The sequence below is a fragment of the Pochonia chlamydosporia genome (assembly GCF_001653235.2).
Source record: "Pochonia chlamydosporia 170 chromosome Unknown PCv3seq00010, whole genome shotgun sequence".
Classification (NCBI taxonomy): Eukaryota; Fungi; Ascomycota; class Sordariomycetes; order Hypocreales; family Clavicipitaceae; genus Pochonia; species Pochonia chlamydosporia.
The window spans coordinates 252735-277648 of NW_019154045.1; the positions used below are offsets into that span (position 1 = coordinate 252735).

The window sequence follows — 24914 nt, forward strand, 5'->3', positions numbered from 1 at the left end:
ATCTGTGTGGAATGATTGCTAAAAGCCTTCCAATTCGCTGAGCCTATATCACCATGAAGCGATCTTCCTGTTTTTGAAACACATTGGGCAATTCCCTGCGGCCGGTAGTAAACCGGACTGCGTTCGTGCCGCTATATGCTAACCCACAGAGATTGATCTTCACTCCTCCACATGCGCAGAGAGGATGTTATACAGCGGGAGATCGCTCAGCGAATATTGAATGGCTGCCAAAGGGAGAAGAAGTGGGAGGCAAACGGTTCGCTGATTTTGACCTTGCGGGCAAGGTCTTTGTAATCACTGGAGGTGGTCGGGGGCTGGGCCTCGCTCCTGCGGAGGCACTCGTCGAGGCCGGTGGAAAGGGTTTGTTCACACATGCGTATTGAATTATTTTATCCTGTAATAGGCTAATAGCTCGTTACAGTTTACTGTCTTGATCGGCTGCATGAGCCTGATGAACAGTGGCGGGAGGCACAGGAGCGGGTTGTTCTAGAATGGGGCGGCTCACTTGTTTACCAGCAACAGGACTTAACTGATACTGATAATCTCAATGAAACAGTTGAGAATATCGCTTCTACGGCCGGTCTATTAGCCAGTGCCGAAGATATGAAGGTCCCGGACAGAAATCTTCCAACCAAAAGAGCCCCAAAGTTGGGCGTAAAAGCGCACAGCAAAGTGAAGGCCAAATATATCGGAAAAGTAATTTGAAACAATAATCGCCTGCCGTAGAACTCCGAAAGCGGCGCGAAGAAGAATGGCCCGGCGCAGTAGCCCAGAAGGAACAGAGTGATAGTTAGGCCGGCGGCCTCTTCAGAAACGTAAAGATCTGCAGATATTTCGCTAACCGACCCTGATGTAATGGAGGATGTAATGTTACCAATCAATGCTAGGTCTTGCTTTGAATATAGTCTGCCTTATAGTCTTTGCTGTCGGCATGTTCCTTAGAGTTTCCAGAGTCTGATGTCCAAAGTCGCCGTGAGACACAGGTACCTTTGCCGCCCATGGCTTGCATCTGCATTGGAGTCCATGGGCGACGAAACAGATGCATAGAATGTTGAAAAGAACGTAATCAGAAATAAGTAGGTGCCACCGACGCATCCATGATTTTATTCTATGTACAATGGGTGCACGAGTCAGAGTGACGATAGTTGTGACGTCAGTCACTTGTCAATCAATATGGCGATACGGAGATATTAGACATCGCGCGCCAGGCAGTATAAAGCTTTGAGAACATTTTGGATTTTTTGTGTATCTCGATTAATGTCACGTTAAAGTGTACCTGCTGTTTCCTACTAATAACAGTTCGCATCATTGAAAGCCAAGTTACCAACTTTTGAAGCTCTTCCATCTCAAAGATGCAGTCAGCTCTTCCCCAGGTTTTCGGACCTGAGAAGGTCCATCCAGAAAACCTCGTCGGTCACGTTGCCGTCATTACCGGAGGTTCTTCTGGAATTGGATATGAGGTCAGCCGAGCGCTGGCACATGCTGGATGCAGAGTCATCATCGTCGGCCGGAGCGAGGAGCACGGCCAAACAGCCATTGGAGAGATAAGCAAGGACAATCCAGACGCGGATATTACTTGGAAGGAATGCGACATGGGAAATCTTTCTCAAATTCAATCTGTTTTCACGGACATCCGCGAGTCTCTTGAACGCCTGGACTATCTCGTCCTGTCTGCAGGCATTAATGCGAATCAGTACGGCTTAGGTGACGACGGAATCGAGCGTGTTTTCGCAGTTAATTATCTCGCGCAATATTATGCTGTCAATCAACTTTGGCCAAGACTCAGGAAGACCAGCTTGATGCCAGGGGTTAGTGATCCTCGCGTGGTTGCCATATCCAGTCAACTGCATCAGCAAGCACCAAATCACGTCAAGTTTGATTCAATGGACGATATCAACAATCCTAACCTCAGCCCAGTAGAGCTTTATGGCAGAAGCAAGCTTGCGCTTAACCTCTTCATCCGGTTTGGGCTGTTGGAGCGAGTAATCAAGCCCACGAGTGATTCTATATACGCACTGGCCGTGCACCCAGGCGCTGTAAGCACTGGCGTGAACTGATACCATCAAAATAAAAATATGACATGTTGATTGTCAAGACAACAACAACTAACACGCTAGGCACAGGTCAACACTCCCATGCAAGAGCAGTGGAAGGATGCCTACCCGGGAATTACGGGGAAATTACTTTCATATGCTTTGAAAGCAATAAGCAGAGATCCTGAGCAAGGTTCATACAGCACACTTTGGGCTCTGACCAGTTCTGAGATTGATGAGAAGGGCCAGAATGGGGTGTATTTTTCGGATCCTGGGAAGCGAGGAGATGAAAGCGAACAGGCGCGTGATGGGAAATTGGGAGCCGAGCTTTGGCAATTAAGTGAGAAAATCATCAAGGATAAATTAGGTGACGATGCCCTCACATCGTGGGAAACAAGGGGAGGAAGTTGAAGTTTATGCCCATTCTTGGAAGCTTCCTCAGTTCCAGGACTGATTGGAAGTGATGCTCAAGGTCGGTTAAAACTAAGAAAAGAAAGCTGCACAGGGACATTTTGTCACTGAGCAGAATACAAATTCCCATAGTTACTGAAACCCTTTGACCCAGCCCATAAAAATACAAAACAAAAATTCCATGAAACGTCACTCGATATTCCTTAACTGCGTGTTCTGATAACTAAAAGCGAATCGCTATCGAAGATACGTAAACCCGGCTTGCCTCAATGCATGGTCTGTTACCGTCGTTTGTTGCCTCAAGTGCACAAATGGCGAGAAAAGCGAGTGCTGGGAACTATTTATCGGCGCCTCTGTCATTGGACTCGTTGGCTGACTTCTTCTCATTTCCGCAACGGAACCCTTGCCAAAAAATCCAGGAATAGGAAGATATTGAAGCCGTCTATCGTAGGGTCGACATATCTCAATGCAGTCTTGTAAGGAAATCTCTCCTGCATCGACCTCTATTTCGACGTTCCATTCGTCAACCAAGAAGGATATTATGCTCAACGCTTTTTCCGCAAGAGGGTGACATTGAGTCATTTCCGCGAGAGCTGAGATATCTTTCTCAAGAGCCCCCAAGGCCGAGGAGCCTGCTCGTTTGGCATTCTCAGAGGTCTCTCTTTCAGAGGCAGCCGAGTTGCCGTGGGTGAAGCTGGTAATGGTGGCGAGGCGCACGATTGCAGCCGTTAAAACAAAATATGGCACGAGAGAGGGTGTTCTTTGTAAAGTGTATAGCCTGGCGTAAGACGTGACTAGGGTTCCAATTGCGTCTGCTGCCTCAGAGCAAACTTTTTGTGGCAATAACTCGGTTCCGGTGATGCTGCATTCTATGACGGGCCAAAATAGCAAGATGATTGTAAAGTGATAGTACATGCTATGTAGAAGTTAGACGGATGAATTTGAAGGAAGTGATTACGGATAGACATACTGAACAAACAGCACGTATGGAGTAAAGTTCTCGCCAAGTCGCAAAGCCTCTGGTAGCTGGTCATACCACATCAAGTTTTTGGTGTAGAGTTGCAACAGACTCTTTGAGTTCAACGATCCGATTGGGCTGTGTACAAGATACAGGCATTGATGGGCCAGTTCGCTTAATTGGCAAAATAATGTAAACACCGATCGCTCGTTCCCTACCTGCTCACACGGAAGTGGTAATGGTACTCCTGCATATGTCGTTAATTACCCGGTCTTCCCAATTTGCGAAAGTGAAACTAACCGTCATCGGTGTATGGAATCCAGGAGCTTCTCTCTTCAGATTCTATAATCGGAGGCTTAGGTGGTAGCAACGGTATGTATGAAGTTCGGGGCAAGGAGCCAGCAAAAGACAACGCGCTAGATACAGCTATCAGCGTCTCATCTCATTACACTGTTGCGTAAGAATTAAATGTCGGTCGCCTACTTATCTAAGGTAAATGCTCCCCAAAAAGTCGCCAATCGTACGGTTCGCTCATCGTCGTTCGTGTCGTTTTGCGGCCTGGAATCACCAATCCGATGCAAACCCATCTCGATTGCCAACCTCATACATTGGCCCGAATAGAACTCGCTCATCGAGATTCGACCACAGCTCGCCTCACGGATTGCCATGATTCCCAAGGCTTGGACTGTAGTAATTGAACGATGATCCGTCTCGTCAAAGTATAGTCGCTCACATTCTCTGAAGAAGCTTTTCCCAGACGTCAGAGACTCACCTGTGTTATCCTTGGCTCCATCCATATTGGAAAAGCGGCAACCTAGGGCAAGCAGGGCATTTGTGAGTAACGAAGAACAGTATCTATTCCGACCGTCGTGAAAGTCTTTGAGATAGTGCTCTTTGCTCAGTGATGCAAACGTGGGATATTCCCAGCAGAAATATAAAGCCAGCAAATGCTGTACTATGTCTGTGTCTCCAGTGACCGTCGTCCAGGTTCCGGCAAATTCGGTCGTGGGCTCTCCCGAGGGCCACAAGACAAAACTCCGCTCACCAGAGATGTTTGGTCCTTTTGGTGCGATATGGGGATGATGATGGGTTGCCATATTCGGCACTGAAATTGAGTCTACAGTCCCTGACATATCCATGGTGTCTTTTCTCCAGTTCGATGATTCATCTTTGCTGGCACTCCGAGCATTTGCGTCGTTCCGTCGGTCCGAAATTTGAGTTGTCCGTTGCCACAGATTATTCAGCTCGTCATTCGGGTTGCTTTGATCCATGACTTCAGATATGCTTTTGACTGAATCACCGCCCCATAGTCGCATTAAGATATCGTTGGCGAGCTCAGGTTGAACTAATGCAGAGATAACACGACTGCTCGAATCCTGGCTTTGGCGCAACCGTTCTATTTCTGTCCGAAGCTCATCCTTTGACTTTCGTGACGGAGCTTCGTATATACAATCAACGGCGTAGGATTTACAGCGGCTGCATGGACTCTTTCCATCGCACTAGCAGATTATTTTGGTTAGCTAAAGTTGGAATTTGCACCAGATTGTTATGAAGGTTGTGTTATAATGAAAGGAGACATGGCGTGAGCTACCTTGGCCCGCTTCCTCCTGCATTCTGCGCAAGCGTGAGGTGTCACAATTCCATGACCACGCCTGCGCCTTGGATTTTGCGATTGACTTGACGGTGTGTTGGACGTAGACTGGTCCTGGCTGCTTCCGACGCCGGAGATGTGAGATTCGTCGTTGTCTATTTCCATGGACGGCGAGATGTAAAAACGATTTGGCTGCGCTGGGGTGTGACGAATTCTATGTACTCAATTAGTAAATGAACAAAACCGTTTTTCGTTTTCGAGATAGCCATTGAGCTGTTCATAACATCTTGAGACAGACGGAACTGTATCGACAAGATGTCGTATTGTGATCTCATCATGACGAGCTTATACGTAGGAGGGCGGGCGAGTGGCGATACTGATTGCAGATCGCGTCCATTGCCATAGAATATAGGTCTGGTTAGATTCGGCGCGCCTAAACCTATTTTTTGTGGATCTTAATGCTGTTAAGGGTCTCAAATAATATATGATAACATTGAACTGATGGAATTCGCAAAATGTCGAATGTTTGTTGTACTGAGCCGAGACAAACGCAATGCTCTGGATCGGAAGCGCTCGCTGCAGGTCACTTCTGGCTCAGAATAGGTGCTGCAAAAGTTGCCATTTGGGGCGTCGTAAGTTGAGTATTATTCTTAGCTATCGTATCCTCCCATGCATTCGTCCTACCATTCTATCTAACATAAGTTATAGGTGGCTTAGTTTTGTTTGATAGCCATCCGGTCTAAGAGTCGGACAGTTGGGCATGGCCAAAGATCCAGCGACCGTCTAACATTTGTTTGTTGTAGTAATTCTCAGCCCGGAGTCCCACAATGCACGAGTATCGTCAAAGATCACGGGTTGTTCTGCTGAGAGGCCATCCACGGCTCTGCGACGAATCCCATTTCACAGGTTAATGGTGGCGGCTGCATATCTGGCTGGATACATGACGAAGTTTGGAAGAAACTGACGCTGTGGCTGAGATTTGGCGCAGGCGCGAGATCCGGATAACTTGTAGAGTTCGGTGTAAGAGGTACGTCCATCAAAGCTACAGTATTTGTCTAATTAGATCTTGCTCAATTCGAACTGGATATCAGTAGTGGGAGAAATTCCCTACCTGAAGAATCCTCAAAGTTAGATATGTTGCATATCTGCCTATGATTACACTCATATGGGTGCTGAATTCCGGGTGGCTGTGGTTCTTGACGTCTCGAATCAGGTAATTTGCTCGCTGCCGTTTGTTGCTGTTGCAGATGACATGTAAGATCACCTGCGCTTGATGTTGCCTTGAGCGCCTCGAAGCATTGGGTTACTTGGCGTAGTTCCAATCGCAATCGCTCGATCTCGTTCCGTAAGCTCTCCTTTGACTCAGTTCTTCTCTTGATGTAGCAACAGTCGGTCTCTTGACGCATGCACCTCTCACAGGGTTTCCTTCCATCACACTTCTCGCTGTCAGCAATACGTTTGACTTGTCTGTATAACTGAGTCCTCACCTTTGCTCGTTTTTCGCGGCAGGAATTGCACGCAACTGACGTAATTCGGCCTTTACGCACTCCACTAGCTTGTTTACCCATTATTATTTTCACGGACCTAGACTTTGGTTCTCTCGGCCAGCCAGATAGAACGTTATGTAAAATGTCCTCGATGCGAAGAAAAGGATTCCTGGTATACACATTACTTGATAGCGAAGACTGAAATTTCGGAGCACCGTCATTCATAAATTAAACCAACCAGAGCTGGGACTGTCGTCCGGCCAGTGTCTCACAACACGTTCATTCAGGGCTGGGGAACGTAGGTCGACGACCGAATTTTATGGAATTGGAAGGGCAAGTGGTGATTTTTACAAAATTGGACAAACCTGCTGTCTAACAGCTGTTGGTATTGGGGCATGCGCTGGACTGTGGGAAAGAAGTATTTCGCATGCATGATGTCATCTGGACGCAACGCAGCAACTCGGGTCGAGTTCCGTAAACCCAATATTAGTGACCTGTCTATGTCCACAGCTTCTACATTTTAACTCTTTGGTGAGTTCCCCGCAGTGCGCCACATTGCACTAGGTGTAGTAATGAGTGCTATCCCTGAAGTGGCCCAGGATCTAGTGTGAGGATCAAGCAGGTAGCTTGAAGTAGAATAAAACGATTCGCAAATGATGGTCGAATTATAGCTTCGGACATTGACGTTTCTGAGTAATATTTGAAGTCTGGAAGTCTTAACAATTCAGTAATGGCAGTTGATGGGATATTACAGTCACGTATCAAATGCCAAATCCTGGTAGACAAGTCCATGATGGCAACCTCACGTCACCGGTATCTCACGGCTGCAGGCACGTTACTGTGGACTCGGGATGCTCCTACGAAATAAATACGCTCCAGAATGTCTTGAAGAGGTCTCGGAATAAATCCCTCATTATTTTCTGTTAACAATGGAGTCTCTACCTGTGACAAGTGAGAGCTACGGTGAGCCTACTTCCAAGAAGGACGCCGTGCTTCTTGGGACGTCCTCCATCACCCAGGTAGGCTTGGCGATACAAAACAACACTTCTGAGGGTCTTAAATTGATGTGGATTTCAGGACTTCAAGCCAATTAAAAATGTCTGCGCCCATCTAAACGCCTTCCACGCTTACGCAGATGACCTGAGTCGATCAGTTGAGACAAACCACTTCTGCAGCCAGATAAGTAGGTCCGAGGGTGCAATCCGCTCCCAACCATGTGTCATAACTGACAAAATAAACAATTAGACAGTGATGTTCGGCAGTGCCTCCTATACGACTCTCCGGATGCCAATGCCAGACTTATTGGTGTAGAATATATGATCACACCGCGGCTTTATGAGTCTCTTCCGCCCGACGAGCGACGGCTATGACACTCGCATGTCTACGAAGTAAAGTCTGGTATGCTTGTGATGCCGAATCGCGTGATTCCACAGACACCGTGGGACATGGCGGAGAACAAGGAGATGGAAGAGATTGTCAAGCTGTACGGGAAAACATATCATCTGTGGCAGACAGACAGAGGGGATAAGTTGCCACTTGGGGAACCACGGTTGATGACAAGTTATATAAGTGACGGGCAGTTGGACTTTAAGAAGGTGGAGGACAGGGACAGGCGCTTCGGAACCGACTACAGGGAGAAGAGGGATGCAAGACAGGGAATCCCGACCCCGGACATACACAAGGGTAAGTTTACGGCTTGGGGCTTACAGCTTATGGAAAATTTGTATTCCCGCACGGCACTGTTGCTAATCGTTGGTTCTTAGATGCGGATTCATACTGGAAGGATTGAGCGTATGTAGATGTTGCGGCCTTGAGGCGAGGAACATGACTTATTATTTCTGCTCTACACTTGCTATTCTGATTCAGAATAAAAAATTTCGGCATATCCACTCTCCCTGTTAAGGCTTATTGGCAGATATTGGTCCATCCGTCAATTGTATGGTGTTCTTCAAGTAATACTGGGATTGGAACTGAGCAAGTGTGGAACCGATGATTCAGGACATGGGAATGTGATTTATCACGACGATCAGCAACTAAAAAATGCATGCGTGGCCATGGCCTAATGCAGAATCTATAAGCTAGGGGTCCATGGGATGGGTGGCTTACGGTCAAGAGTCTCCGGGCTCAGCTCGTCGGTTGAGTTGGGAGAATAACCCAAGACACCTAAATAAGAGCCGAATAAAGCTCCACGTTTGCAACTATTAAGCCACCTCGGGATACGTTCAGTTACGAAAAGCTTCCCAAAATGTCGACTTTCTTTGGAACCGGCGAGTTGGGGCGAGATCTATATCTAGATGCAAGTCCCGCCCATCTCAATCGGAGCAAATAAACTGGAGGATCGGCCAATTGAGAGGCAGAATCTACACCAACTGCACGTTATTGTGGGGAGTCAGGCCACTTTGACGACTGTTTTGGATGGGCAGGGTCAATCTGATCCGGGGCTTCTTAACCGGTCTAACTAAGAACCCCTATCACACGCACATAATAACATAGATCTCTTCAAATGGTCTCGCTTCATCCTCTGTACTGAGTCTTTTCACGAAACCAGTGGCATAAGGAAAGATTTAAAGCTCGCTGCCGTTGGTTTTGTTTCCTCCTTCCATTTCCCAAGTGCCACCTCTTTCGACAGAGTCAGCTGCTCCCACACTAGACGAAAGCGAGTTGAGAATGACTTAGCGACGACTGCATAGCCATGCAGCAAGAGGCGGGAAAACCCATTCTGCTTGACATCCCAGCGGGGTGCATAGCGGAGACGACCCAAAGAAACGTGCCAGACATCGATGTTATCGTACAGGAACTAGCCAACATGGACAAACGATTGCGGAGCTTTAGAAAACGACAACGTGAAGCTATCGAAGAGAGCAGTTTGACGTACAGCTCTATAGACTCTGAAAATGACTCTCCTGAACATATTAACAGTCGGCAAGACCTTGTCAACTAGGTACCTAATCGTGAACCTTGCTCCCTTTTGCCATGCTGCTTTACTGACTGTTTAGATACATGTCACAGGCCAGTTGACGAATCCTTGCTTCACTTTTGCACATATGATCTGAAACGACACGTTTATCCAAAGAGAGTTTTTCGGGGCCATCTTGGGCCATCTTTGGCCAAGCCGGGCCTTGTTGGGTTGTGCCTGTTGGTAAAAGGCACAATGGAGGTTTAATGAGGAGTCACTACTTATGAGCCAGGCAATGAGTCGCCAACTTTCTATTATAGAAGATTATTCTGTGGAGAAACGTAGTACGGTGGTTATGAATTTCGAGATGTTTGACATGTCGTGTATTTGGGCATTTGAAGTTAGCTACTATGAGCAATGAAATTTAGTCATGTTGGGATAACTACGTTGACACCAACTCATCATGAGGCTTCCACGTGCTGACTCGCAAATAGAGCAGAACTTGGTGCGACTTTTTCCAGTAGCTGCCGAGTTGGTGATACAACAAAACCGGTCAATAATGCCAGACGTGTTCCAGCGGCCTTGACGTAGACCTCCAGTGATGTTAGCGAATACTCAATAACAAAGTCAAACCCTCACGATCCGTCAATAATAGTACGCTGGTACCTAAAATATACTTTCGTGTGGGATCAGGATGGAATCTTTTCCTCAGACGTACTCCTCCACAAGGGCGCAAAACGCGCAATGCCTGCCCTTGCTTGACAGGGCCGAGATCCATACCTGAAGCTCGCTGCCAGTGGCCGGAAGAGTTCTAGACCCAAGGCCTTGTTCAAGTCTATGGATGCGTAAACCAATCACAAGTAGTGGAGTTAGGCCTGGGATATGGCGTTTGGAATTTAAGCATCTGGAGCCAGACCGACATAGAGGCGTCTGTTCGATGCACAACTTGTGGACAAGGTCGATTGTTAAATAGCATGGTCTGCATGCCGAATTGGCTGTTTCCCAGAGTCCTGGGATTACAGTCTTGCTTCCCCCAGCACCGCAATCGTGCGGTGTCTCCCGATGTGCCAGAGGGTATCTCACTCATGTAAGCTGACCATGTTACTGCCTTGGTTATTGTCTTCGACTTCCACTCGTCGTAACGCAGCTGAATGCTTTGGTGTGTATTCTGAGATTTTGAGCTTTCCTATGAACTCAAATAATCCAGGTACACCGTCATACTATGCATCATGTTCCTCGATCAAGTTGTAAGCGCAGAAGTGCAGTCTGGACATGTATCACATGGTCAACCAGGACAGGCTGCGAGTCAAGCACAATCTGTAAGAGTAGCGAGCAACAACTCCTGAGAAATCTCAGCATGTCTGACTGATTATTTCGAAAGATGGTGGGCCAGACTCGATCTAGCATCCCAAGTGTGGGCCATTTACCTTGTTGGCGGACTTCCTGCCGGCTGCCCTGGCCTAATTCGCAAGTCCCTGGCCGTCAGAGAGTCTGACGCTTCGCCTATGCAATGTGACAGGTTACAAGTAGCCTACGCAATTTGGTATGCTGGGGTAAGGCCGTTGGATATCCGCCCCCTGACGTCAGTGGAAGATCTTTCGTTGGAAACTGAGTCGTCTGCCTTTTTCGTCTCAGGTGATGAATGTGTGCACGAGAAGTAATATATGCTCACGCGGTCTGCTATCTGCATTTCATTACCTCTGAAAAGCAAGTTCGTCGCACGCATTGCACTCTAACCTGGACAATAAACATGGTGTCATCCACTTTTCCCCACGAGGGAGCAGACTTCCAGACCATCGAGACTGCCCAAGGCAGTGTTGTAGTATCTACTGATCTTCTCACGACATCGAATGCCGCGGCGGACGAAAACTTCAATATTCTCTTGAAGCCGAACACCGACGTTGTCGGCAAAACATCGTCGTCGTCCACGTCTAGCCCTAGCGTTGCTGAGGATGAGATCGAATCGCCAAACATTGCATCTATGCCATTGCAATATCCAGAAGCGAGCAATATCACTGTTGATAACCCGTCAACTTACAAAATTCCCGAAGTCTGGCCTGTCGACCCCGATCTTCATGAGTTGGATTCCTTCGACTATGAGCAACCACGAGGCGAAGCAGGAATACCAGCGGATCAGCCATTCGCTCAACCTAGCGAAATCGCGCCTTTACCTCTTAATACTGCGGGCCCCGTCAATCCATCAGACACAGCACCTGCCACAATACCGCCTGGGCCAGTTATACCGTCTTTGGTGTTGAATGGCAACAGTTTAGATTCCGAGCCGCCATCGCAGCCAGCAAGCACTGAACCTATTCCCTCCTATATGACGCCCGAAGCTATTCGGGCTAGGAATTTGATACTCAGCTGCAACCTCCCAAGACGGACTGGGAAAATTACGGGTAGAGCCCGAAGTCCTGAACGGCACGTATCGTTCTCGGATGACCCCAAACCTTCCAAGCGACAAAAGTTGGATAGCAACTGCTGTAATCGCTAAGTTCGCTACGGAATTCGTCAGGCTGGATCTAGGAAGAATCTCAAGTATGTTTGAGGCAAGGAGTACGTGTTCGCGTCTACATTTTAGGCTTTGTTGTTGTTGTCTTGAGACATATTTACGACTTCGATACCCCGATATAAAAGTAGTGGATGTGCGCACTCTGCGCTTTTTGTTTTCATGGTTGTGTTGGTGCACCTCACTGCAGATAGCATGAGAGAAATACTTTTCTATGCATATATTCATCCTTTTTGTGGATATTGGAGTGTTCACCATCTTCACACGGGCCTATTGTTGCTGTGCTAGAGCTGGAGAGGGCTGGTAAATGACACTGTTACAGGTAGGAGTGCTATATTCAGAGGTCGCCTAAATATACCGTTATACCAGCGACCGACGGATGGGCAAAACACGTATCGCAACTTGAACGAATCATTTCCACGTCAGGCTTGGGGCTGCAATGCGAATAGTTCCGGAGCAGTACCTCCGCCACATCTGGAGGAATGTCTGCATCAAACGGCCGGGAGAAAGCCGCTATGCACACGAAATGGGCTACCTACCTAGGCACTGTGGATAGACAGTCAAAGTCGATGTGTCCGCATGTTCTGGACCAATTCTGTTCTCACAGGAACAACATGCCCGACACTCCATACTCCCTCAACAAATAAGATACCACGACGAACCAATGATTCGCGTTTTTAGATCCGAGACAGATTTGCCTCGGAGCATTTGCTCCTTGACCAACCTAGTAAGGTAGAGTGTTTTATGGCGGGTAGATCATCGCCAGAGAGCGGAACAGAACAGAACGGGAACAAGACGGACAAGGAAGTGGATTTTAACTGATACCCTAAGCTTTAAACTCTGTAGCGGATGCCTGCAATGGCAGGAGGGAAAAACTGTCGGACTGGGTAGCTCTCCTCCACGGTGATCATGATGTCCACACAACAGGCCAGGCCACTGCCATCCTACACCCTTGCGCCTGGGCGCATGATGGTGCCGCCCCATTTTGTGCAGCCATTCGGCGATGCCATGCCGAAGTAGGAGAACTAGAAAAGCCTTCCGCACCTGAGCGGGATATTGGGTACTGAAAATATTGTAGATTTGGCGGATGTTGAGGATGAACGTTGATGTCGCTGTGACGTGTATCACTTTTGCCAGTCGCCGACTTGCATCATCACTACGCCATGATACATGCTGCCAAGAAGATTTGCCAATGAGTTCTGCATACTTCTGCCTACATCTAAATACCCCAAAAAATGTACCCCCATGCTTGTTTTCGGTAGCTACTTTTGCGGATCGCGTTGGGGAGCTCATGGTGTAGAAACTATTTCTCGGCAAAGTGCTACTGCAATACAGAGGAGTTTTATAAGATTGGTCAATGAAGCGGCCATCGTACCGATGCATCAGGGAACCTTATTGGGGTTCACATTACCATCATCTAGGTCAAGCCCTTGATTTTGCAATGCTTGGATCTGCTTATGCTACAAGCGGCAAAGTCCACATGCCCATCTTGGTCTACCTGTAATCCGTACCGAAATGTGACGTAAATGTCCCTGTCTTCGTCTGTAAGTTGTTTTAAGCCTTCAGGCTGCGAGTAGTGGTAACAATGTAATTGTCATCATTTGCTGTTGCCACTTTGGCTTGATATAAATATTCACCTCGACCTGAGCGTCTAGCACTCCAACGACTCTACCAGGCGCAACATTAATGTTTAATTTATAATTTGTACTATCCCTTGTAAAACAGTACATAAAAAAAATCCTAATTTATTAGGTTCCTTAGATGCCTACAACGCCGCAAGATTCGCGAAAGCACCGTACCCGAGACCATGGTTATCTGTTCCATGGCAGAATAACGCAATAACAAGCAGAAGACGTCTCTCTTTCGAATACCTTTGTAAAAAGATGTGTAAATTTGAATAGAAACTGTGATAATATAGTAGGGCCTCCTCTGACTTTCGGTTCGTTGCCGTCTCTAATTGTTGTCTAGGAATAGATTGCACGAACGCATGCGAAAGCGAAGAAGAATAATGACTGTACTATAGAAGTTACGACTAGTCTCAAAAGTAAAAGAGTGTGCTGGCTAAAACCAAAAAAATAGACAATAGTGGGAAATAGATCAAACCATAGAGCCGGTCAAAATAGAGCATCTTAAAGTATCCGTTTGCATTGCATAACTCGGTTGGGAATCTAAGTCCATTAGACTTATACTAAATACGACAGATCTCTATATGATACTGGTATGCTAGGCAATATAGGTGATTTATGTGGCACCTAAAACACTATCGCGCGCACAGTTTTATTTGGAGATCGCAAACAGGGTGTGCAGCAATGAAGCAGGTCGCATAGCCGGCCAAGCCATACTACGCTTGGATGTACACGTCATAGATATCAATGAATTAAATCTGATTGCAATGCTGGCAAAAGATCCATCGAAAAAATATACTAACAGAAGTACAATTGGTTCGCCGTAGAAATCCACTCCATGACGACAGAGATGCATCACTAGGAATTGTGGGCTGCTGGCAACAATGCAGTCAGGAGGGAAGTCAGCCTTGAAGTTTCTGTGCCAGCTTTGATACTATTATTTAAGATTTTATTCTCATCTTATGTTTGATATCAGCAAAAGAGCTCGTTCTCCCAACACCTTACTCTCCTCAATCCGCCATGACGTCGCAATTCAAAGATGGTAAGCTATCCTCAACACAAGACAGCCGGGCATTACTAACACAGAGATACCAATGCGACAGAAAAGAATATCCCCATCTCGAAACAGGAGTTTCCCGGCAGGGATCGAGATATGCCCGATCCCAAGCCCGTCCGCGAGGAGCTGCCCGATGCTGGTGGAACAACCAAAACGTACAAAGCGGCAAATAAACTCCAAGGCAAAAGAGCGCTCATAACGGGCGGTGATAGTGGGATAGGAGCAGCGACAGCAGTCCTATTTGCCAAAGAAGGCGCCACATCAACAATAGTATATCTTCCCGACGAAGAGCACGATGCGCAAGACACCAAGAAACAGGTTGAGGCGCTTGGGGGAACATGTTATCTCTTCTCCACAGACCTTGTCGACAGGGAAAACTGTCAAAAAGCAGTCGATTTTGCTATGGAAAACATGAATGGAATAGACATACTTTTCAATAACGCAGCGTGTCAGTTGTACTCTGTTCTGAATGGATATGACAGCGCTAACTTGGCCGAATAGATCAAATGATGGTTGAGGACATTCTCGACCTGTCAGATGACCAATGGGTTCACACGTTCAACATTAACATGCATTCGTACTTTTTTATGGCGAAATATGCTCTCAAGCATATGAAGCGCGGCTCTGTCATCATAAACAACGCTTCTATCAATGCATATATCGGTCGCCCAGATCTGTTGGATTATACGTCGACCAAAGGAGGCATAATCTCATTCACGAGAGGGCTCAGCAACCAATACATCTCAAAAGGGATCAGAGTCAATGCCGTCGCCCCAGGTCCAGGTGAGGGTGCTTTGGCCACTGTTTTATATGACATGCTGACGAAAATTGTAGTATGGACTCCATTGATTCCCGCAACGATGAACGACAAAGCACAGAAGGAATTCACCAGTCCCATGGGTCGACCAGCACAGCCCTCCGAAATCGCAACCTGTGTCGTGTTTCTGGCTTCCATGGATAGCTCATGTGTCAGTGGACAGACTTTGCACTGCAACGGCGGAGTCGTGGTAAATGGTTAGAGGGATGTTGTTGTTGAGTCGCTGGACATGACTGCCTTGGTACTAGGGTATAGGGGCGTAGTAAAAGTCACTGGGTTCAGAACTAGAAGTACAGTTTCTATTTATGGAAATTGAATCCGTGATGCAAACTATCCGAATGGAGAGAAGTATTTGTCTTTTGCTCTGTTGGTCGTACATGGTCCTCTCTGCGTATTCTTGGTGGGTTTGCACCTAGACTGCTGGATCAGAACAAACCAGAAACCGACAATGAAGATGGCTTGCAGCGATTACTTAAAGCTGTTTCCCCATTTGGGAGGCCATAGCATCATTTGGTGTATGCTCTGACTGTCAAAAACCTCAGTTCACACAGTACTTATACTGCAGAGATGGTCTTCCCTGAGCTGAGTCTACCAGTACTACCAGCAATTCAGCTGCACAAATGCCTAATTGATCAGAATAATGTGGTAGCTGTGTCACCTATTTTGAAGAAAGCTTTCCCAATTTTATATCTCAATCATGCCAATCGATCGTCTATTTGTCGTAATCTACACGCTGCGGGTGTAGCTTGGCTCAAGTTGTTGACGTCACCAACGACTCATCACATATCAGGTCATTGTATCATTAGACTTGATCAGAGTACCATTTGTAACAAGCGCCAGAATTTTCTGATAAACGTGGAATTTCCTTGGAATACAATCAACATCTCGTCATTCCACAGTGCACATCATGGCTCCGCCCTCAAAACGACGAAGGCGGTCCAATCTCAAGGGCGACGCACCAACATGTTCAGAAAGCAACACCCACTCAAGGCCCTCACCCGACATGCAACACGACAGGGAGCACGAGACTCACTCAGTATCAGGTAGCGATCACGATGCAATCATCGATCCCACTCTGCTTGATGAAGAGGTGATGCCAGAAACAGAACCACATCCGGCCAACAAAGAGGGAACTGAGAAAGGCTACGTGCTAGGCTTGGGCGGCTATAACTCTCTCAAGTCATTCAACGGCCAATATTACTCCGGTATGGCCGTGGGCGGATCACACACCTGGAACTACGAAGACGGTGTTTGGCATGAAGTCAAGGCGGAGCCAGACTTGTGGAAGATAGACTATACGACGAACAAAAAACGAGCTAGGAAGGCTCCTGAACGAAGTGGTGCGCCCGTAGGAACCGAGTACCATTGGCTAATAGTTGCGCACCAGGTAAGTTTTAACTCATGAAGCGATGGTTTGGAATCTGATATTGGGCCGTTATTGACGCAAACTTTTGTCCATACAGCATGTCCGAAAGATTGATGCGAATACTTATGAGACTCACCTTGAGGGATCCAAATATAAACTCGCGCATAAGGGCGCGACATCAAATACATGGTCCATCCCAACGGTCAAAGGGCAACGCGAGCGGGAGCTGGAACTACTGGAAGATGCTAAACGGCGTGTTCAGGGGTTACCACCTGTATCGGGCGCCGAGAAGGTTAAGGGTAAATTGATGGAGAAAGGCCAGCAGAAGATTGAGAAGATGTTCAGCAAGAATGGTGCAAATGAGATGGGGAAGCGGAAGAGAAACTAGCTGTAAAAAGCCAGCAAGAAATGCTGCAGTGATTAGACCGAAGTAAAACAATATGAGCAGTCAGCGATATGGCTAGGGCAGATCTGTCGGTGTGGGCGTTATCATAAACCAGAAAATGCCTTGGATTTCCCAGCGTCTCGATTCTGGCGACAATCTAGAAGGTGACAGCGAAGTGACAGCAGATAAACTGGTCATCTTTCTTCCGTGATAGGCGAGTTCTGACTATATTGAGACTTGCAGCCGTTTAACACCGAGAATCTGACGATTTCGTCGACCAAAGTCTGGCCCAAATGTCTCTGCAGAGGCCATTTTGTCAACTTCGCGGGTACAATGACTGGTGTGTAACACATCTTTCACTTCTAAGAAAACGAATGGCTTCACGAATGGCTTCATAAGTCATAATATCCGTAATATTGGGTACAGCCTGTTCTTGCGCCACAGGTGAAATTATGACGTAAGGTGCGCAGGCGTCATTTGTGTATCATGTATACATGCCACAAGCAATTGCAGACGTCCCTTACGTTGCGTTTGGTAGCAACTCATCAGACAAGTTTCCTAAACGCCGTAGGTCATAAAACACCTTCTTTTTCGTTTTATCACACCATTAGACTCCAGTACGGTACCACAATTTTATATGTTCACAATGAATGTCTGGCAGCGAATTCACCAAATAGCCGACTATTTGCTATCATGGGTAAAACTCGTATGATACAAAAAGTTATCCAAAACCAAACCTTGGTCACGACACATCTGACCATCTTTCTAGGAACAAAACGCGGAAGTCGGTTGGCGCTCATTTAATCGGAAGGTGATTCTGAACGGCCATGTAGTCCAAAGAGCCAATGACTCTAACACACTCGCAGACTGGACAATTGGAGCGAGAACAGCAAACACTATGGAAGAAGCTCAAGCTTGTCATTCTATTTAATCCTTTAATGGAATGGATGGATAGGACTCATTTGATGCGTTTGTACATGCACGAAGAGTCTGTTGCAGAAGGTTTGTACCGAGCATACGACCTTGTCTTTGGAGTTCCGGTGTTGATTCAAGCTAAGGGCGACGAGAAAGAACAACGGCTTCCCGAAAGCGCATCAAGGCTTTTGTTGACTCATATGGAATTAATATGCGAGATTTCGAACCAGCAGATGTCAATTGCTATCCTACTTTCGAGGATTTCTTCACTCGGGCACATAGGCCAGGGTCACGTCCCATTTACGAAACAGACGATCCGTCCCGTGCCGTCGTGGTGGCGGACTCGCGAGTTGTCGTCTTTGACTCAATCACCGAGGCTAAAGCACTCTGGATTAAAGGAAAGAACTTTAGTCTCAATAACTTAGTCATGAACAATGAGATAGGCGACAAGTTTAAGCATGCTGCCATTGCGAGCTTTCGTCTGTCGCCGCAAGACTACCACCGATACCACTCACCTGTGCAGGGTACAATCCAAAGCTTTCAGAGCTTACCAGGAGATTACTACCAAGTAGATCCTGTGGCTTTGCAAAGTAATGTGGATATTTTGACACGCAACCGACGAGATTTCGTGGTTATCAAGACAAAAGAGTTTGGAGAAGTTCTCTTTGTGGCCATTGGTGCCACAGATGTTGGGAGCGTACAGTAAGTTGACAACAAGCGAGTAACAAATTACGAATTGGAAACTAACTGCATCAGAATTCACAAAAAATACCAGCATATCGGAGAAACTGTAAAGAAGGGGGATGAACTGGGCGTATTCCAATTTGGGGGCTCATCTATTATCGTTGCCTTTCAGTATGGTCTTATCAAGTTTGACGACGACCTGTCGGGGCTTAGTGAACAGAAGATCCAGACTTCTGTAGAGGTTGGCATGAGTCTAGGATCTTCCAAAGAAAAGTCTTAGACGAGATTTATTCATTTACATGCACGAAGTTTGCGCGCATGCTGCATCAACTGAACTCCGTGCGACCATTTCGCCGACTTGAGACTCGGCAGGCCTCTCACTGGAGCTCGACGGTCACCGGCACCACTGACAAATAACTTCTTTTTGTGATTGGGACCTATTTGGCGACCGAAATGGCTTTTTGAGCGATTTAAGTGGGCTCTTGACATACCAAACTCTGTAGTCATGGTGTGCTCGTCTTGATGTAATGGCGGCTTTATCTTGACGTCAGCGTTACATCAACCGCTCCCCATTGGCGATAATGAATTAAGTAGCAAATGACCGGCTTTTAGACTTGACAAAGATCGAGTTAACATTTGATATGGAACACTATGCTCGCGCGAGGGTGAAGCAAGATGCAACGACTCGGGCTCTTTGCATGGCGTGGTGGTAGGAATATGGCATCTTCACAACAAAGAACCACTACCACTGACACTTTCAAAAGGCCACAGCGTTCATCTCACAAGAAAGGGTGTTAATCTAGCCTTTCCCACCTCGACTTCTTTTCGCCGTGTTTCAAACATACCATCTGGCAAGTACGAGAGCAAGGCTTTGGAAGTGTAAACTGTTGTCACTGAACCACCTGATAGCAAGCTACCAAAAAGCACAAAGACGACGAAAGCGGAAGAGAATGAGATCCTAAAAAGACAACATATAAATCGGCCTGTTGCTCCGCACCTTGAGATATACAAGCTTGATCAGACGTATCTGGGCTCCTCGGCATGGATGCGCATCACCGGGTGTACTCTTTCCGGAGCAGCATACCTCTACTTCACCTCATATCTACTCGCACCCGTGTTTGGGTGGCATATGGATGGTGTGTCATTTGTGAATACATTCGCGGGGTTGCCTCTGGTGATCAAAGAAGGGTCAAAATTCGCGATCGCATTCCCCTTTGTTTTCCACTTTTTGAACGGCATTAAGCAACTCGTGTACGACACGGGAATCGGTTACGCGAAACGGACGATTAAGAGAGCTGATTATTACATATGGGGTGTGAGCGTTCTAGGTAGTGCACTAGTTGTCTTTGGGATGTAGATCGTGAATATATCGGAAGGAAGCGATCGAATCCTGCATATACTTTAGGCAGCAATGCCTCCCCATCACGCCTTGAGCAACTTCTTCCTTCTTATAATGCGCCGTCGGGTGTAGTCTGTCTTGAACCGTTTCATACTTGAATCAGCAGCTCAAATGGAATCTCAGTCTCAATTTCAGTGTTCAGCGCCGTGCAAGCATGATCGTATTCATCTCGACGACACAGCACGGGGCCGTACTAGTGAATTCAAGCGGCCGACGAAGAACCAACGTCTCAAGGATGCTTCTACGAATGGTGTATTGCCCAGTACAACACGATGGCCGTACGTAACAGGTCCAGCCATGTTCAATGACCCAAATACCTTTCCTGCGCCGCTCTTACTGGCTGGTTATTATCTGGATCTTGACCCCAAGCAAACGCCCCAAACCGTCAAGGACTGGCTCGAAGCTGAGTACCGAAATCCCGTCACAACCCAACGGCAAAGCATCTACCTGGTGGGCAGTCCAAGCATCGGCGGCAACCTGGCACAAATGACAGACTGGTCCTTGCCCATGTCTCTCCATGAAGGAGACAAGGAGCAAGTGACACTTGCCTGGCCGAAACTCGAAAAGCTTCAGGATTATGTGTCGGCATTTTACCATGGCATGGAGGTGAAAACGTTGACAGACACATTTTCGTGGCAACCATTCGATCACAACAAAGCCCAAAAGAAAACACATTCATCCCGGTATGCACATCCCAAAGAGCAACTGGTTGGATTAAAGAGTCCACATCAGATAGTTGGCGTCCGATGCCGTCCTTCACCAGATGGTGTGTCCAGGATGCAGGTGAATCTTCAAGATATTGTTGGTGCATTGATGCCGAATATTCCTGAGAATGCATACGCCATGCTCATGCTACTCAACCTCGACATGTACGAGGATGAGGACGAAATATTTACGAGCGGGAGAGCGTATGGAAGTAGTCGGGTAGCTGTTGTGTCCAGCTTTCGAGACAACCCTCTGCTCTCTTCAGACGATGGTCAACACAGGTGGCCTGCATCACACTGCGCTTTCTTCACTGAGGGCAAAACCTCTCAGAAACACCAGATGCCTAGGACTCATCCTAAAACACGCGGTGGGAATGCTTCTCTACCGTCGTGGGGTCCAATACACTCTGCGGTACGCGACGCAGCAACACATCAATATGCATTCGACCTGACTAATCATGCAAATGACGAACATCACCACGTCGAATGGCTCTCGCGCACCGCTCAAACAGTCACCCATGAACTTGGCCACTGTTTGGGCATCGGTCACTGCCCATACTTTGCTTGCGTGATGCAGGGCTGTGCGTCAAGCGATGAGGCTATCCGCCAGCCCCCATACTTGTGTCCCATATGTCTTGAAAAAGTGAGCTTGGCTTTGTTTCAACATGAAAACTTGGCGGGGACTATTGACACAAATGAGTTGAATGGCCATCACCCAAGACAGGTTTATGTACGCCGTAGATACGCAGCGCTGCTGGCTGTATGCGAGAGATGGGCAAAGGCGGACTCATCAAGTTCAATGTTTGTCGGGCTCAAGGCATGGCTAGAACTAGTTCTCACTAGTAGTATGCTTGTTCCGGCTGAGTAAGGATGAATGCGACGACAATGGAGCCAAATCCACAAGCTCTTCGAAGTCTGGTCCCTGACTAGTGGTGAGGTCATCATGATGTGCCACTGGAGCCGACCCAATTCGTCTTGCGATCGTATAAATATAGATTGCTATGACCGCTAAATGATTTGAGCTGCATAAATGCATCTAATTTTCCTACGTGTATATTACATTGGCTTCCTCTGCCTTTCTCCCTGGTTTTGACATCAATTGAGGTCGCCTTCGAGTACACGGCGAAAAAGTAATCATGTCAACTACATCGCGACTATTTCAATTAAGCGGAACTTGCAACAATTACCCATGGGGTAAGAAAGGCCATGATTCTCTCGCTGCTAGGCTTTGCGAGAAGACTCCCGGGGCTGGATTTGCTGTAAATGATGATCAGTATTATTCTGAACTCTGGTTTGGCGACTATCCCAACTTTCCAGCGAGGGACTTGGAAACTGGCCAACCACTTGCCGAATTGTTAAAAGCCCATAAAGAAAGTCTCTTGGGCTCATACTCGATGAAGAAGTTTGGAGACCAGCTTCCATTTCTTCCAAAGGTATGCTGGACTGTTTCCCCGACAAGCTCAACGCTGTTAACCCAAGAGATCACAGATCCTTTCAATAGACAAAGCTTTGCCATTGCAAATTCACCCGAATAAACCGCTCGCGGCCAAGCTTCACGAGAAGAATCCAGACAAGTTCTCAGACTCTAACCATAAGCCGGAGATTGCGGTGGCGCTGTCGCGATTCGAGCTCTTCGCTGGCTGGAGAGACCTAAACCAGATATCTCCCTTGTTCAACATTCCGAGCCTACGGGGTTTCGTACCCGAAGGAACGGAGTCCTGGAACGACGAAACGCTCAGAAACATAGTTCGTGGGATATTAAAGGCAGATGAACAAACTGTTCAGAATATCGAAGAGGACTTGAAGCGACAGTCTGAACGAGATATCGAGAGACTAGGTTACCCGAGCTCCATGTTCGAGCTAATTCGCCGCCTTCAATCTCAATACTCAGCCACAGACCCCGGATTATTGGTCGCGATACTATGCATGAACTATCTTGTCCTGGAACCTGGAGAGGCAATCTTCATTGCCGCTGACGGCGTCCATTGTTACTTGTCTGGGGACATCGTGGAGTGCATGGCTCGTTCCAATAACATGCTCGCAGGTGGACTCTGTCCTGTTGCCGACCGCGACAGTATTGACCTTTTTGCCGAGACTCTTCGGATTGACTCAAGTACGCGGTTGGATAATCTGAGGTTGCCAGCCAGGCCGAGTGAAGAGGTGGCAAACGGACATGCCTTACTTTACCAGCCCCCAATTGGCGAATTTGACATGGTTCGGATTGACATGCCGGCTGGAAAGGAGGAGTTGATTTGGGATCACAAGGGTCCTACCGTGGCTATTGCGATTTCTGGCGAGGGCACAATTTTGGGGGATGGAAAAGAACTTGCCGTCAAAGACGGATACATTTTCTACATTGCGGCGGAAACCACTACGATGCTACGCGCAGAGACTGCCTTGCAGATATACGCTGCTGTTATACGATAAACAGAGTAATAAATACTAGCCAAACTTTAGATTCCGTTTCTCGAATTGAACTACACCCGTCCTCGCAGCTGTGCCACTTACGTCATGTTACTACACCTCACTTTTCTAGCGTATAGACTATACAGTCTAGACAAATTTGCATAGAACTACCGAGCCCTTAGGTCAATGATCTTTCTTTACGTGAGATTATCTTATGTAAATGCTCCCCGTTGGTTTTAGCAACCTCTTCTTCTACAGCAATCCCTGGTTCATTGTCGACGCCAAATATTTGCAATACACCTAACCCCAATGACAACGTTACTCGGTATATGCCACAAGGGTCGATGATGCTGGCCTAGAGCACTCACAAAGACTAAGACGCCGAACCTGGATAAACTTTTCTCTCCTACAGAAAACATATGTACTAACAAACGCCTGCTTTCTCATTTCTCCGCTTTTTGAGTTATGTATAAGCAATCATAACATGGACATTAATATACAAAACGGTGCAAAACAGTACGTTAACCCTTTTATATCAGCATTGGACTTGTTGACGGTTTGGAAACAGCACAGTGCAGCCACTACCCACGCCATATCGCTCAAGACTTCAGTGAATTTGGTCCCTCTATGCCGGAAGCTCGACAGGAATTCTCCTCGGGGAAGCGGGCATTTCGTAGAGACCATGTCCTTGCGTCTTTTCAGCTAAATTGCAATGCTTTGAAGTTGTCCTCGGGGTCTCTGCCCTTGAAGCACCGTAGAATGAAGGCATTCTTCGAGACCTGCCTCTCCTGAGATATACGACGATTATGACCGCTCCGCATATCACTACCAGACCGCCGAGAACAGCGCCTACGATGGCACCAATATTCGGCGATGCGGTAGTTTCTTCAGATGTAGTTGTTAACGCTGATGAAGTTGTCGGGACAATCGATGTAACATTTGTAGGAGTAACGGTAGGGGTAACGTTTGTAAGGGTCACAGTTGACAGCACCGAGCCAGCAGCTGCGGATGTTGACTTTGACGACGACGAAGATGACGAAGATGATGACTCCACGGTGGTGGTAGGGACGTCCGCCGTTGGTAAGGCTTGATAATGGACGGTTCCGGGATCTGGACCGCAATGATAGTATTCGTATGTTTGATCGACCCCGAATGTGAGATACGCAAAGGAACAGTACTTGGAATTGGGATCACTCTGGGTGCTGGAAAACTTCTCAGTAATGTGTCTCGTTGGAGCAGAGCGGACTTAGAAGCCTTACCACGTCCATGTCGTGATATCAGGGTTGTCTTTTAGTCGGCCACAACCGTCTTTGCAATTATTCTGATCAAAACAATAACCCCCTAATCCGCAATCTGTAGCAGCAATCACGGTTGTGGGACAGAATCCCCATAGTCCATGAGACGTGTCTACACGGCAGTCGTATCCTTTCGGCGCCGACCAGCCTTTCTTGGGGTTCCCCGTAAGATATCCACATGTTGAAGTCCTGGTTGCCACTATTGCTCGTTCGTTTAATGTCGCTGGTCGGGTTGGTGCTGGAGGGTTCGGGTGCGCAAAAACATGGCTCTGAGAGCCGCAAAACGCGAATATCGCAACAAGTAGTTCAATCATTGGGCATTTCGTGGTCTTCTTCGTCGTCATAGATGTTGTTCACTGGTCAAGACAGACGCTAC

At 47.3% G+C, this 24914-nt stretch overlaps 8 protein-coding genes across 8 annotated transcripts; all 8 read left to right on the forward strand.

The window, feature by feature from the left end:
- Positions 1 to 1352: 1352 nt before the first annotated feature.
- On the forward strand, positions 1353 to 2444 carry VFPPC_10293 (short chain dehydrogenase/reductase family protein; the record flags this gene model as incomplete). Its single annotated transcript, XM_018288688.1, has 2 exons — positions 1353 to 2036; positions 2124 to 2444. The coding sequence occupies 2 exons, from the start codon at positions 1353 to 1355 to the stop codon at positions 2442 to 2444; spliced, it is 1005 nt and encodes a 334-aa protein (XP_018137325.1).
- Positions 2445 to 9172: 6728 nt separating this feature from the next.
- Positions 9173 to 9421, forward strand: VFPPC_18267 (hypothetical protein; the record flags this gene model as incomplete). The annotated part of the gene is made up of 1 exon (XM_022429909.1): positions 9173 to 9421. One exon carries the CDS (start codon positions 9173 to 9175, stop codon positions 9419 to 9421), a length of 249 nt encoding a protein of 82 aa, XP_022285091.1.
- A 1705-nt stretch (positions 9422 to 11126) lies between these two features.
- Positions 11127 to 11870, forward strand: VFPPC_10289 (hypothetical protein; the record flags this gene model as incomplete). The annotated part of the gene is made up of 1 exon (XM_018288686.1): positions 11127 to 11870. The coding sequence occupies one exon, from the start codon at positions 11127 to 11129 to the stop codon at positions 11868 to 11870; it is 744 nt and encodes a 247-aa protein (XP_018137323.1).
- Positions 11871 to 14530: 2660 nt separating this feature from the next.
- Positions 14531 to 15586, forward strand: VFPPC_10288 (3-oxoacyl-(acyl-carrier-protein) reductase; the record flags this gene model as incomplete). Its single annotated transcript, XM_018288685.1, has 4 exons — positions 14531 to 14552; positions 14614 to 15015; positions 15069 to 15350; positions 15402 to 15586. 4 exons carry the CDS (start codon positions 14531 to 14533, stop codon positions 15584 to 15586), a joined length of 891 nt encoding a protein of 296 aa, XP_018137322.1.
- Positions 15587 to 16291: 705 nt separating this feature from the next.
- On the forward strand, positions 16292 to 17138 carry VFPPC_10287 (periplasmic nitrate reductase; the record flags this gene model as incomplete). The annotated part of the gene is made up of 2 exons (XM_018288684.1): positions 16292 to 16771; positions 16848 to 17138. The coding sequence occupies 2 exons, from the start codon at positions 16292 to 16294 to the stop codon at positions 17136 to 17138; spliced, it is 771 nt and encodes a 256-aa protein (XP_018137321.1).
- A 643-nt stretch (positions 17139 to 17781) lies between these two features.
- On the forward strand, positions 17782 to 19014 carry VFPPC_10286 (phosphatidylserine decarboxylase proenzyme; the record flags this gene model as incomplete). Its single annotated transcript, XM_018288683.1, has 5 exons — positions 17782 to 17841; positions 17905 to 17946; positions 18002 to 18137; positions 18194 to 18752; positions 18807 to 19014. The coding sequence occupies 5 exons, from the start codon at positions 17782 to 17784 to the stop codon at positions 19012 to 19014; spliced, it is 1005 nt and encodes a 334-aa protein (XP_018137320.1).
- A 1230-nt stretch (positions 19015 to 20244) lies between these two features.
- VFPPC_10284 (metalloproteases (zincins), catalytic) lies at positions 20245 to 21705 on the forward strand (the record flags this gene model as incomplete). The annotated part of the gene is made up of 1 exon (XM_018288681.1): positions 20245 to 21705. The coding sequence occupies one exon, from the start codon at positions 20245 to 20247 to the stop codon at positions 21703 to 21705; it is 1461 nt and encodes a 486-aa protein (XP_018137318.1).
- A 268-nt stretch (positions 21706 to 21973) lies between these two features.
- Positions 21974 to 23264, forward strand: VFPPC_10283 (hexose-6-phosphate isomerase; the record flags this gene model as incomplete). Its single annotated transcript, XM_022428703.1, has 2 exons — positions 21974 to 22270; positions 22326 to 23264. The coding sequence occupies 2 exons, from the start codon at positions 21974 to 21976 to the stop codon at positions 23262 to 23264; spliced, it is 1236 nt and encodes a 411-aa protein (XP_022284012.1).
- Positions 23265 to 24914: the final 1650 nt, after the last annotated feature.